The 15,186-nt window shown below is 34.1% G+C and overlaps 1 protein-coding gene across 3 annotated transcripts in view; it reads left to right on the forward strand.

The window, feature by feature from the left end:
* The window catches only part of Neto1 (neuropilin and tolloid like 1), a 106,326-nt gene extending 91,705 nt beyond the window's left edge, over positions 1 to 14,621 (forward strand). For 2 of the 3 annotated variants that reach the window (XM_033757460.1, XM_033757461.1), the window contains exons 5-8: positions 7,319 to 7,432; positions 11,098 to 11,656; positions 12,796 to 12,870; positions 13,745 to 14,621. In XM_033757460.1, coding sequence (XP_033613351.1) covers positions 7,319 to 7,432; positions 11,098 to 11,656; positions 12,796 to 12,856 — 734 coding nt within the window. In that variant the 3' untranslated portion in view covers positions 12,857 to 12,870; positions 13,745 to 14,621. The remainder of the gene's footprint in view (positions 1 to 7,318; positions 7,433 to 11,097; positions 11,657 to 12,795; positions 12,871 to 13,744) is intronic. The other variant, XM_033757458.1, reaches the window with a different exon arrangement.
* The last annotated feature ends 565 nt before the right edge of the window (positions 14,622 to 15,186 follow it).

Here is a 15,186-nt window from a genome sequence, read left to right on the forward strand (position 1 = left end):
TATGAGAAAGCATTGCAGTATTATTTTTAATAGGGCGAAAGCTGTTTGATTTACTTTTCCAATGGCAAAATTTTCTGTAGCAGCCGTTCCAGTGGACTAAATGTAGACGCTCGTTGTAACTCAGTTGTAACAATGAGTACTACCATGAGGATTTGGAGTTAAGACAAGCAATGCCAGGGGCAATGTTCAATTTGTATGAGGGTGTAGAGTGTATAAAGGACTTGAGCAATCTGAGCTCTTGGCCTTAATGGCTGTGGGATTGTCATGCCCTTAACGAATACCAGCAAAGTGTGCCTGGGGAAGAATAAAGGGGGGTACAGCTCAGAAATGAGGATAATAGTAGGCTTTCTAGGAGCCCTTTTAACCTTATTTCAATGGGATGGTGATTAGAATTCCAAGTGGGGGTGTTAAGTAGAAATCTGAGGGCTCAGGGCAAGTCTTACTCTCCCCGGTGAGCCCTGAGTGAAGACTGGGGACTCTGAGTCTACCTGAGTCACCCACGAAAAGGATTTGGAGAGAGAAGAAAAAGAGCACACAGCACCCCAGGAAATAACTACAGACTTCAGTAGACTCTAGCATGGTGGCCAGAGGGCAAAGAAATCATCTCAGCCACCTAAATTAATCAAAGCATTTTAATTGTGAGTGTGCTGGATTTTGCTATGGAGTATGAATTACTTAACTCTGTAGAGTACATATGCACCAGAGTTTCGTGTCTATAACCATGAGGATCTTTGCCTTCATCTTACAACCATGGAGAGCAGTAAGATAGGCTGCTGCATCTTCTATTCTCTGGTGCCAGAGCATTTTGAATATTAGAACATTTTAATAAATAGTTGTCTTTGAAGCTGATGAGTTGATTCTAAGAAATAAAGGCAGGAGATACATATGTACTCCAAGCTATTTCCTCATCCTCCTGCTTTTCCATGCACATCAGTGAACATTTCCATGCAAACAAAAGGTTGAGGAAATGATGAATAACATTCGATAAAGGCAGAAGACCCAAAGGAGTGTGTGTGGCTGTGTATGAGTAAATGTGTGCGTGCATGTGTGTGTGTGTGTGTGTGTGTGAGCAGGTGTTCGTGTGAGAATAAATGAACGTGTGTGACAGGAGCTCTGTGAACTTTAAAGAGAGCTCAGATGAAAGAAACGAAAAGAGCCTGGTGTGGGGGCACATGTCCGTAGTCCCAGCCTTTGAGAGGCTGAGGCAGGAGCATCTGAGTTCAATTCCAGCCACGTAATTTAGTGAGACTCTGACTCACCCCCTAGTAAAAGTTCAAAGAAAAGAACTTGAAGAAAGCAAGAAGTAAGGAGACCGTGTGGAAAGAACCAAAGTAGGAATGGATAGGGCAGGGGTCATGTGGTCCTCAGCCTTAAGCACAAATTCAATGACAAGTTATGTTTTAAGAGTACATTAGCAAACAGCTCTTACATTTCCTTTTTTTTTTTTTTTTTTTGCTGCAATTCGGTTATGTCTTTGACTCTGAATTATATGAATATTGTTTTTGGTAACGGTAACAAACAAGTATTTGAAATGTCACTGTTGTCTACGGGACATACCACCCTGAATGCACCCGATTTCACCCCGTCTGAAATATTACTGTTTCAAAGAAAAATACTCCAGTTCTACTTCAGTTTTGTTGAAATATTTATTGAAGATTAGGTAGTGGATTTTGAATTTGTTTTATAAAAAGAAAGAATCCTACTAGAATAAGCTTTAATGACTCCAGCTTTAAAGAGGTAATTACAAATTTAAAGCCTCCTAATTACAGAATAGACACAGTATGTACTTATCTCCATGAGACAGACACTGAATCCATCCATTAGATCTTTGAAACGTCCATCATTTTTTTGTGTCATGCCTATCAGTCTTCTTGTGTCCTAGCTTAACCAAATTCAAATACTCTCAACATTATTGTTCATGTCTCCTGCTGTATCATTCACTTCTTTAAGGAAGAAGTGATGTATCTGCAGTATGTGGATAAACTTATTTTGTCTCAGGTGTGTTCTGGTTCAATCGTCCTCATGTGGAAAGAGACACCGTCATTGATCTTTGGTGTGATCGCGCCACCTTGTGGTGTTACTGGGAACATATGCTAGTTTAAAGCCAACACAGGAGCAAGGAAACAATATTCATCAAATGCATTGTTTATTAACTATTTTTAAAACATAAGAAACTATTGGTGCCATTCAAAACCTACAATATTACTGGTCCAAAAGTATGAAAGAGTAGGTTCACTTTTTTGATTGGCACTTGGTTTTCATTTCATGAAATTTTCAAATTTTCAATTTTTCAACAATTTCAAAACTGTGTGTGTATATACACATATATGTATGTCTATATTGACTTACATGTGTGTGTCCACATTGCAAATTTTTCAAAAAGGGCTAACTACACAATAACTTGAGCAAATCATTGCTGAATTTACCATGAAATTTTCCCAAAGTGTTTTTATGCACAAATTTTTATAATAAAAAAGCATAGTCTCATTAGTAGAAAGGTTTATATCTTAATAATCTCACACATTATTCTATATTTTCTTAAGAATTAGGAATGTCATTACTACAATAATTTTTTAGCACTAGGGCAAAATTTCCTAAAGTTTTAAAAAAATTATTATTTCATCTATTAAGTGGTAAACAAATAAAATTAGAATTATATGACTTAAAGTTGTGAGTTTCCTTCCTACAGGAGTTCTCCAAACCCTTTGTGTGTAGGAGAGGTTGAGAAGGTATTGCACCACACATCTCTTAGTGACTCACACAATCTATGTCTTTTTCTCCTGTGCAATTAGATTTTGCAGTAACTTTTGCTATGAAATAGTGGATGCATACTCACTGAAGACATTGTAAACTGAATATGTAAATACCATCAGGTACCTGTAGATAATCTCAAAATACGGATGTGTGTCTAAAATTTCTGAATATTTTGAAAATTTTTGTCATTTTTATGCAAATTTCTGCTCCATAGGATTGGCCAATACTTTGAAAAAAAATCCCTTCAATTTGGAATCAAATGGCCATGATGTATTCTTTTACAAATTTAGCTTATCTTGTCTGTCCAAAGTGGGACTTTTATAACTCTCTTTACAACTTGATGTTAAGAAACATGTATTGTTTTGATGGTCTTGTTAAACTTTTAAAAATTGAATATTAAAATTAGCCATCTTGTCCAGTTAAACCTTGCTTCTATTTATGCATATCCTAAACTTTGCTTTAGCCATGGTATTTAATTCTATTTTTTCCTTTTTGTAATTGAACTATAGTGTTTTACAGTGAGCATGCTTGTATCAGAGTCATATACTTTCCAAGATATAAGATAACTAGAAAAACTTAATTTTAAGAAAACTCTATGCATACATTTCCAAAATAGATTGACACATAGTGCTAGTGTGGATCTATATGATACTTCCTATCTTACAAGTTATCAAATGTAATATCAGTTAAATCACTTTTTTTAGTACTAGAGCTTGAACCCAGAGAAGAATCTTGCTAAGTTGTCCAGGCTGACCTCCAACTTGTAATCCGCTACCCCAGCCACCTAACTAGTTGGATGTACAGGCATGTACCATCACACCCAGATGTCATTTAGCTTATTTATATCATATGTCTCCTCAATATTGCAAAGTCTTATTTTACTCTGATAACTGTCATAGTGCAATTGTTCAAAACAGCTAATATTTACTTACCATGTACTATGTAACAGACAGTATCTCCTTCATGTGCTTAGAAGTTTACACATTTACTTCTCACGTCACTATGTGGTAGTTAATATTGTTGCTGTTAGACGTGACTGAAATGGAAAATGTTTGAGTGCGTTTGCCTCAGTTCACATAGCTAAGTAGAGCTGTACCTATGCTTTAAAATCCGACAGTTTGGTTCTGCGTAACTGTCCTCAAGGCCAGGTAGCAGTCATTCTAGAATATCTGTTCCATGCAGCGGACACTGCTCAACACTCGCACCTTCCACAGCCCCTAGGGAAGCACCACCTTCACCCGGAGTACGGCCACTACAGCCACATAGCTGACTCACTAGCAGGCTCAAGCCCACGGTGGTTAAAAGGTGTGGCGCTGGGAGTTTGAGGCCAGGAATCAAGTGCCCTCCCCTGTCTAATGAAAATGTCTGTGCTCAAGCAATAAGCAATCGTTCCTCGAGGATCATAGCTCTCTCCAGCCCCAGCCCCAGCCTGCCCTCCAGCCCCAGCCTGCCCTCCCTCTGTCTTGCTGTCGGGGCATTCAGTCCCAGACTGCTGGTGTCTGGAGACCACTCTCTATGATTCATGTAAAGTACAGTCAATCCCATAGCCAAAAAAGCCGTCTTTTCACAAATGTGCATGCACTGATTCATGAGAGAGGAGACCACAGTGACCGCAGAATCACTTCATAGCATTTTAATATACACTTTTTGTATTGTGCAAATCAGGACGGATGATACCTCACACATGCGACAGTTATTTGGCTGACGAGACTGCTGCACTGCATCCTAACAAATCACTGTTTAGATCATGATCATACTGTGGATATGGTGGGTAAATTCTACCTGTGACTGTCGGTGTTGGTGCATGGTGTCCTGGGGTTCCTGGGAAAGCACTGGGAACATTGGCTTGAGGTGGTCAGTACTATGTGACATTTTACTTCTTAAGCAAGAGGAAAATGGAGATTTATAATGACCCATTGCCTATCTGTATTTGGAGAGAAATATTCAGCAAGCCATATCAAGGAAATTCAGAATCTAACATATTTTTGCTATCTATAAGACAAATTTTATTTTTATTTTACATGTATAAGACAGTAAAGATCTGTTTTTTAACCAGAGCAGAGTTTGATTACTTGTGTGTTTTTGTCATTTGCATAGCAATTCTATACGCACTCGCAAAATTAAGTGAGAAAAGATATGGAGCATTATCTGGAGAATAAAATAAAGTAAAAATGATTCCTAATTATTTGGCATATCTGCATAATTACTTATTGTCAAGAAGTTTTCCAAGCATGTGATTTATTGTCATTCCTGCATTATCTATTTCATTACCAGGGACCACTAATATTTAATAACTGATAGCAACACATTCATGGTTTCAAAATTAGTAAAGAACAAAAACAACACCACACCTGAATTATTTAAAATACAAATTGCAGTGCTCTTACCAATAAACTACCGTATTTCATTTAAACACAGAATAAAATTACTTTTTTTTTTTTGGTACAGGGATCGAACTCAGGACCTCACACTTGCAAGGCAGATGGTTGAACCACTGAGCTAAATCCCTGGCTCTAAAATTTATTTAAGTATTTATATATATAAATTTATATATATTGAAACAAATCCAATCTACTTAATAATTACTATTTTTCCAACTCATTATGGAAGATAGATTAACATAGATGTTCTTTTAAAGGAATTCTTTACTTGGTGATTGACTATACTTTCAAAACCATCGCAATTTGTTAAATGATACTTTTTACAAAAGCATCTGGTAGCCATTCCAATCTATTTACAGAAAATTTTATATTCTTTGGACAAATTTAGAATAACATTCATTATCTGCTTAGCAGACCAGGTCAATTCCGCAGAAACAATCGAGGTGGGGTACAGAAATGTGAATTCAGTTCATGGTAAGAAACAGGTTTTTGCAATAACAAATAGATCCTTAAATAGATCCTTAAATTTTACATTATAATAAATTTGTACTGTGCTTAGTAAATCACTAACCCAATAAAGTATAAAATAATATTTTTTAAAATTACCAATATGTACTCTTTACTCTTATTTCTACCTAAACATTACATGTTTTTACTCTTTAATAAGGAATTGAAATGAACAGAAGGAAGAAATAACTTATTATTATTGAGACGGCTCTGGTGCAGAAAGCCAGGAGGAGTCATTTGTCTTGAGTTGCTTCTCTCTGCCTTACTTTTGATTTTCAGAATTTTAGTATTTTCCTTATAAGAATTTCTCTATGAGTATTAAAATACTATTAAGTTGTCTTATGCAAAGTATTTTCCTGACCATCTTGAGTAGTATAGAAATATAGTAAAGAAACTAGCATTCTAAAACACAAATAATACATAGGTTTGGAAATAATTCATTATTAAGCAGTGTTTAGACAGCATTGATCATTATTAAATCTTGAATGATTAATTACCTTAAATTGTGTAGGTTGCATTAGTATACATTTTCTAAGATATTTATTTATAAAAGGACTGACAAAATATTATTGAGCAAAATAAATCCTAAAATTATATTTAATGAAATATTTGCAATGTTCAGAAAGACAAAAACAAAAGTGAGCATTAAAGCATTCTCTGTAAAGTATATAATTCATAATGTAACATATGATAGAAGCTTTGAAAATATGCTATTATTCTAATAATTAAAGAAATGTGGTTTTCCTAATTAATGTTAAAATTATATCTAATATTTTGCTATGCTATATTTGTTTCTCACATATCCTGGTAATTAATTGTCCAGATTTCATATCTTCTTGAGATTCCAGCTTTACCTTCCTTTGCATAAACGTGTACTATAATCTGAAGATCATGGTCACTGTTCATTGTCACTGGTATGTGTAAAATGCTTTGTAGTAGAGTAAATATATACTGTATATGAGCCTGATACATTTCTTCTTATGCTTTTCAGAATTAATTATATTTTATTTTTGAATTTTCATGAGTTCTTTTGTTTTTCATATGCTTAAGTGATGTTACAAGGTTTGGCTTGGCTTGGTGTTTATTTTCTTTTTAAATGAGATTTATTGGTACACTTAGGTCTACTGTACGATCAGATCCATCATTGGGAATTTGTACCTGTACATGATAGATCTTAAGTTCTTATTTTGTCCATTCCTCTTCTCTCTCTTCCTCACTTCCACCCTGCCTTTATTTTCTTCAGTACTACTGCATTTGGCATATACTCTTGAAAATTATTTTAATATTTCAAATAAGTGTTTGGCATAGTAAAACTAAACTTATACAAGCAGCATTCAAGTGTGATGCATAGTTTATGCTGTGGCAGGCACATAAGTTTTGCTAAGTGAATGAACCATCTTAAAAACCAAAACCCAAAACACCCCTGGGAATAAACAGAAGAAGGCAAAGATCCCTTCCCATTCCTGTAGGCTGAGCACCAGGCCCAAGTGCCTGCTTTTATTGTAGTACAGGAAATAACAACCAGCTCGGCAGCAATGCTCAGAGCCACAGAACAACTGCGTCTCAACCCTGTGGCAACCAGTCATTCTAATGTTCTTATTTCTAGATTTGGAATGTGATTGATTTAATTCTGAGCAAAAGATACAATTCTTTTGTCTTGTTTTTTTTGCTTTTAGCTCCTTGTGAAGGCAATACATTCTTCTGCCACAGTAACATGTGTATTAATAACACATTGGTCTGCAATGGACTCCAGAACTGTGTATATCCTTGGGATGAAAATCATTGTAAAGGTAATGATTAGTTTTTGAAATTTGCAAAATCCCCTTCCTGTAGAATGAGAAAAAAGCTTATATGCATTGGTCATAAATATAAGTATAAAGAGGCTTTGTGAGCTGTACATGTCTTGTAATTAATCTGTAGCCATTTTTTGCCTTTATTTAGGCTATCCACATATTTTCTCACTCATTAATTCATGGTGGACTATCTTCACTACTAGAATGCTCATTAAAATATCTTATAGCCTGCAAAGCCACAGAGAGTAAATTGGACTTTTCCACAGAATATATTATTTCATTCTTATACCTGGTACCCCTCAACCCATAACCACACCTCTTATTTAATTCAAGTTTTTTTTTTTTAATTTGTTGCACTTTTACAAATACTCTAGAGATAGAAATTCTTCAGGGAACATTTGTGCTTTCAAGTACTTCCAGCTTCTTAACTCCATTCCAAATGTGCTACCAAAATATTTTTCTTCTTTTTCAATTAAAAATAGTTTCCACTAAAAATAGCCTCTCTTTAAAGGGTTATTTAGACAGGGTTCTTGGGCTGAGTTATTTTGCGTGTGTTTTTTTGTTTGTTTGTTTGTTTGTTTGTTTTATTTTGTTTTGGTACCGGGGATAGAACTTGCATTCTTGTGCTTGAGAGGCAGGTGGTGGAAACTCTGAGCTAAATCCCCTGCCCCTTGTTGCATGTTAAGTTGAATTTATTATCACATACTCTTTGTTCAGGTTCACTATTAAACAGTTTGCAAAAAAAAAGAGCAGACTGATAGCTCTCAGATGCCTACAGTCCAGTGTTATCTACTGCAACACCTTCTGTTGATTGGCACAGGGACATATCACACAGCAGCCATTGCTTTGTAGATTCAATAAGATGAATTGAACAGTAGCAACTATTTTGATGATGACGTGGTGACCATCATTAATTCTGTGTCCCTGGAACCACTTGTCAGTAGATAGGAAGAAAAATACTATCTGACTTATTGTACTAGGCTAAATTATCCTCACGCCACACTATTGATGAGTCATAGTCACTACCAGCTTTGTTTGCCCAGTGGGATTTGTTGCCATACCTGTAAGGAATATTTTGCCTGAGGCAACAATCTAGAAATTCCAAATGGATGTGTTTCATGGAAGTCCCTGCCATATTCTCTAGAAGGCTCAGCCATTAATTTGATTTCTGAATGATTTTCTTGTGAGAAAGCATACTTCTTAGATTTCAATAACTTACATTATTGTGGGGGTATGTTTTATGGCTTAGTGTGAAAGATAGCCTAAAAGAATGTCCATGTGTCCTTAAAAACAATGTGTATTTGCCGATGTTACAGGGCTATTCTGCCACACAGCAATATTTGTGTTTTTTTTAATCTTCTTCCATGTTTTATCCATTTTTGAAATAGGATTTAACTCTTTAAGTATGGCTGAACTATCTGCATCTCTCCTCAGTTTTTTAAAGCTTTTGTTTCATATATTTTTGAACTTTGCCATTAGCACAGTGTATGTTTATAATTTTCATATCTTCTGGTGAATTAAACATTTTGTCACCATACAGCAATACGTTCAGTGCCACAGTTTGCCTTGAAGTTACTTTGTCTGACACTGCAGTCGCCACTCCAGTCCTTTTGCACCTGTGCTTCTGGCCTCTGCTTTCTATTTAGTCTCTATCTTTTGAATAGAAAGTGTTTTGTTCTAGGTGGACTGGGGGTGTAGGTCAGGGATAGAATGCTGGGCTAGCGTGCATGAAACCCTGGGCTCAATCTTCAGTCCTAAAAATATTTGTCCTATATACAGCATGTGTTGAATCTTATCTTGTAAATCCAGTTTAGCATTCTTTGCCTTTTTATCACGTGTTTCCCTGTATTCATTTTTGATATACTGTTATTAATATAGTTGGATTTTTGTCTACCATTATAACATTTTTCTACATTTATCACATATTTACACTGTTTTCTTCCTTTACTGTTTTCTTCTTCGTTAAGTGAATATTTTCTAGCCTAATGTTTTAAATTTTTAGTAGTTTTTCAATGTATACTTGATTGTTTTTCTTAGTGATTGCTTTGGAACTTGTAATAAACAGTCTGACTTTTCAGGAGATATTTCAGTATTGTACTAACAATTCTAGTGCAATAGAAAAACATTATTTCTAAAAATTTCTAATCTTTCTCCCCCCCAGTTATGTCTATTTATGTGATGAACTCATTAAAACATTGTAACAATTTTTACTTTGTATAATTTAAATCCTTTGGAGAAGTTGTCAGAAGAAAAGATGGCACATATTTGCCAGTATAATTTCTTACACAATTCTTTAACATTTCTGGCTCTCTTCATTTTTTTTGTAAAATTACTTTACCCTTGGTGTCATTTACTTATTCCAAGATTAGTTTGTCTCCCGTTGATCTTGTTTGTACTTTTGTCACCAAATATGTGACATTTTAAACTTTTTAAATAAAAGGAATGGATTTTTTCAGCATTTATTCTACTTGGACATTGTTGAACTTAGAATGGGTTCTGTCATCAAGTCTGGGAAATTTTTAGCAGTTTTTTTCATTAAGTTTATTGGTACATTTTAGGCATACAGTACAGTTATATTCATCATTGGGATCTTGTACCTTACATGATGTATCTTGGTTCTCATTTTTCCCAATACGCCTGCCTTCCCTTCATCCCCTCCACCCTTCCCTATTTACAATGACTTTATTTCCATTTTTTTCCTAAATATTTTTCTGTTTCTCCTCTCCTTCTGTACACACTTATTTGCTATATTTTTCTGAGACTCTGTTACTTTTTCTGCACCCTTTTCCCATTTTTATTTTTATAATGCAATGCATTTTCATTTCTTTATCTTCAAAGGATGTCCTGTATCCTTTTCTATGACTTCCCTGAGGAGAGGTGATAATTTAAGTGTGCAGGGAGCCAGTTGTGGTTCAAATGGCACAGATGCTCACTGTCCTGAAAGAAATGCAGCTAATTTCAAATAGACGAGTATCCATTTGCTATAGGACTCTCAGACATTTTCCAGAGTTTCATTAACTAAGAATTTAAATTCAATTATTTTCCACAGTAGTTTTTGCCAGTTATGGCTGCTTAATTTGGCAAAGAATCCATGCCGGCTCTCACAACACTATTCCGAAATGTCTGTTTTAAATTTGAATTGGATTACATTTTGTTATCCAGATGCTATGGTTAGTTTAACGTCAGCTATCTCTGTCAAGCATAGGCACAGAATAATACGAATATATTTATATTCCCAGTAGTGGAGGTTACTGGTATCTTTAAAACTAGCACAAGAAAATAATTTACTTTATAAAAATACCAGTTTCTTCGCAAATATCATGACATAGATCTTATACAAATTGCTAAAATATACACATGTATATAGATATACTCAGTGTATAGATAAATGTACATACATACTTATACACATATACATGTCATTATTTAAAGCTGATATGATGGGTAATGATGGTATTTGGGGGGCTAAAAGGTAGGGCCCCTGTGAAAAGTGAGAACATTTTTATTTTTAAATAGTTTTATGTTGCTTTAAGTCTGTGAAAATTCTATGCTCAGACTATTTCATTTTTAAATTTTTAATATATATTTGACCATAATATTAATGTGTGGTGGATTGTTTCTCGTTTTGTCTGTCTGTTGTTTTCACTGTCTCCTACCTGCAGAAAAGAGGAAAACCAGCCTGCTGGACCAGCTGACCAACACCAGTGGGACTGTAATTGGCGTGACTTCCTGCATTGTGATCATCCTTATTATCGTTTCTGTCATTGTACAGATCAAACAGCCTCGTAAAAAATACGTCCAAAGGAAATCAGACTTTGACCAGACCGTTTTCCAGGAGGTGTTTGAGCCTCCTCACTATGAATTATGTACTCTCAGAGGGACAGGAGCAACAGCTGACTTTGCAGATGTGGCGGATGACTTTGAAAATTACCATAAACTGCGGAGGTCATCTTCCAAATGCATTCATGACCATCACTGTGGATCCCAACTGTCCAGTACTAAAGGCAGCCGCAGTAACCTCAGCACAAGAGATGCTTCTATCTTGACAGAAATGCCTGCACAGCCCGCCAAGCCCCTCATCCCACCCATGAACAGAAGAAACATTCTCGTCATGAAACACAACTACTCGCAAGATGCTGCAGATGCCTGTGACATCGATGAAATCGAGGAGGTGCCAACCACGAGTCACAGGCTGTCCAGACATGATAAAGCCGTCCAGCGGTCAGTATCAATAGATATTCTGATGACAACTATAACCTGAGGACTGAAATACTTCCAGAGTATTGTGTGCTTTCTGGCTTCATATTTCAGTTCCATTTAAGTGATTTTACCATATTCTCTTCTTTTTTTTTTTTTCAGTACTATCTATAATTTTCTTAAGTCCCATATTGCATGATATCTGTCTTTCTGGCTTCATATTTCAGTTCCATTTAAGTGATTTTACCATATTCTCTTCTTTTTTTTTTTCAGTACTATCTATAATTTTCTTAAGTCCCATATTGCATGATATCTATATATCTAGATATCTAGATATATACACACACATGCACACATATACACAACAGACCAAATATATTCTATTTTTATACATATATAAAAATATTTATTTGTATAAGAATTATAAACTTGCAATTTATATTCAGATTGTTCCCATCAATATTTATATATTTTAAAATAGAAAATTATATTTGGAAAAAACTGCCTTAGTACAATGGCTAATCCATCCTGGTGAACAGTTTTTGTTTTGTTTTGGTACCGGGGATCGGCCCTCGGTCCTTGTGCTTGCGAGGCAGGCGGCAGAACCACTGAGCTAAATCCCTGGCCTTGTTGAACAGTTTTGATACAAAAGTAACATATTTTTCAACATAATATACTTATTTTTGTATGAAAATGAAAACAATTATCTTCTACATATCAGATAACATAAATTGCGTACAATAGCATGGTTTGCTATGATACTGCACACTGATATTTAAATGTAGAGAGTAGAAACATTTTATTTTCTTGTTTAGAAATATAAAGTAATTTCTGTATTGTATTATTGGCACTAAAATGAATAAAAGTTTTGAGGATAGAAAATTTAAAATTACAAAAAATTAAATTTTAGCATTATCTACTTTTGTTTATTGCATGTTTACTAGCATTTAGCTTATTTTATAAATGTACATACCTTTTTCATTATTTTATACATTATCAAAATCTAAAATATTTTAGTTGATTTAATGTCTTGCATGTTGATGACAAAATAGCTATCCATCATTTTATAAATTTGGAGAATGCTTTTAAGTAAATATTGGTATGCATATATTTATTTATGCCCAAATACTACTTGGTTGAATGAAATAGCCATAACATTCCAGGTTCTGCCTCATTGGGTCTCTAAGCAAACATGAATCTGAATACAACACAACTAGGGTCTAAAAAGAAAATTCAAGGTAAGCAAATGCCCTTGGTTCCTTCTCCCACTTTGTTGTACTCCGTTTTGTTTTGTTTTGTTTTGTTTTGTTGAAACTGTCTTGTATTTTTTTTTTTGTTTTGTATTTGTTCTTTTCAGGGTATGTGACATCTATTCATTATTTATCAAGATGTGTGTTTCATGAAATTTCATAATTATAAATGCAAATGTCCAGTGCTCATGGGGATAATTTTTTGCCATGTAGAACTTTAAGATATATGTTAACAGTCTTACCATTAAGTGTTGTACTAAAGTATTATTAAAAGGATATTAACTTAATAAGTGATATTGTACATATTTTAAGGTAATGGTACTAAAAGTAATGAACACATGGTTTCTTAGTATAAATACTACAAGAACCTAAGTTTTATAAAATAAATAATAATAGAATATTCATTCTTTATACAATGGAGATGAATGAAGTGAATAAATTAAAGTGGTGATTACCTTAATGATAATTTGGCAACATTCTATTCAAAACACAAACATTAACTTTTTGGTAGTCCTCATACAATTTTTCACTCTTATTTTTGCATGAATATGTAGCTTATCTCATCAAAATTAAATGCAGCATGTACAAAGTTCCATAGTACTAGTTGTCTATCTGTGTATCTATTTTGTCACTAAATAACACAAGGTTTTACTTTCTGCACTTGATAGTCTATGTGTATATTAGTCTAATTTGTCTCCAATTAAATTTGCTTGACAGCTAATCTCTTCAAAACTCTTCAAGCCTGTCAACTGTTCTTGCATTAGGAAATACACTTCCTTGCTCTATATTACCTTGAAAAAATTAGTGTATTTGTATGCATTTTTTATTGGAAGAAAATGTTTTAACTGTGTTTTATTTTCAGAGAAGAACTATTTATACAAACATGGGGACTGTGAAAAGAAAATTCTATAGTGAATTGTGAAAAGTGGACATATTTCTAAATTCATTCCACTGCCTTTATCCAAACTTAAGAATTACAGACATTTGTTACTCCTTCGGCAAGACACCCCCGCTGCACAATGATATGTTCATTTCGTAATTTGGTTGCTGGCCACCAAGTGCTCCTTAGTTTTTAAATACATTTTGAGATTTACTGGAAACTTGAAGAAGAAATTAGTTCCTGATTAAGACTATCCCAACCTTATTTTTATTGTCAGTTTCACTTTTGTTTCTATGTTGTTTATGTCTTTGTTATATAATTGTACATTGTGTGATATGTGGGAAAAAAAACCCCAACTTTGGATGAACCTTATGTTACATATACATTGTTTTCATTATATAGACTGCTTGAGAATAGTGCGTTCCTGAGTGATTTTGAACATGCTACAGTGAAAAGTGAAAATGTGGACCATGGAAACACCAGCTAGAGCTTTTACGGACTATACACACTCATTATTTTGGTGTTATTATTAAACACAGTAATAAGTAATGAGTCAAATTACTAGACGGCAATAAGAAAAATCTCATTTTTTGTCTTCCCTGTATAACCATAATTTCTTTTTTATGTTGTATCAAAGGATGATACCAAGTTTCAGAAATCATTTTGAAATTAGGTATTTTACCGTTTATACCCTACAATAGACATGCTTTTGATTAGACACTTAGCAATATGACTGAATTGACAGTTTGAGAAAATACCCTGCATGTCAGTACTGGATATTTGAGTTGGGGAAATATCCTCTTTATTAGACACATTGTAAAAAGCATGCATTCTCAATACTGCTGTTACTCTTTCATTTCTTTGTGTCATATGCTTGCTACTTGTAATTTTTTATATAAAGATATATAAAATGCATAATAATTTCCTAACTTGAGTTAAGAGAAATATTTTCTTCTGTTAGAGTGATAAGAAAAGCTGACTCACACAAGTATACACTTTATTTATATCAATTCTTCCCAAATTTTAGAGTACAGAATATACTTTAGGATTGAGTTTACTTCCCCAAATCTTTGATTTCTAAAATTTTATGAACTACATTCTCCTTTTAAAATAGGAAGGTCTTTTTTTTTAAGTGCTTTAAAATCACAGATCCTTTTATGGCATGAGTTGCACAATTCTAAGTTATTCTTCTGTCAGGCACATATATACCATCCAAAAGCTTAGTGATTATGATGTGTTTCATACAAATAAAGCAAACCTCTATAATATATTCATTTGTTGATGAATTGCACACCCATTTTTTAAAGTTTGATTTAGTGAGTGGATACTTAAAAAATAATTGAATGTGTATTCTTACAAAATGAATTTTAAGAACCAATATTACTATACATCTACTTACCAACATTTTCAAAACTACTGAATTC

This window comes from Fukomys damarensis, unplaced genomic scaffold (genome assembly GCF_012274545.1).
Source record: "Fukomys damarensis isolate Sample0158 unplaced genomic scaffold, DMR_v1.0_HiC HiC_scaffold_30, whole genome shotgun sequence".
NCBI classification, from domain to species: Eukaryota; Metazoa; Chordata; class Mammalia; order Rodentia; family Bathyergidae; genus Fukomys; species Fukomys damarensis.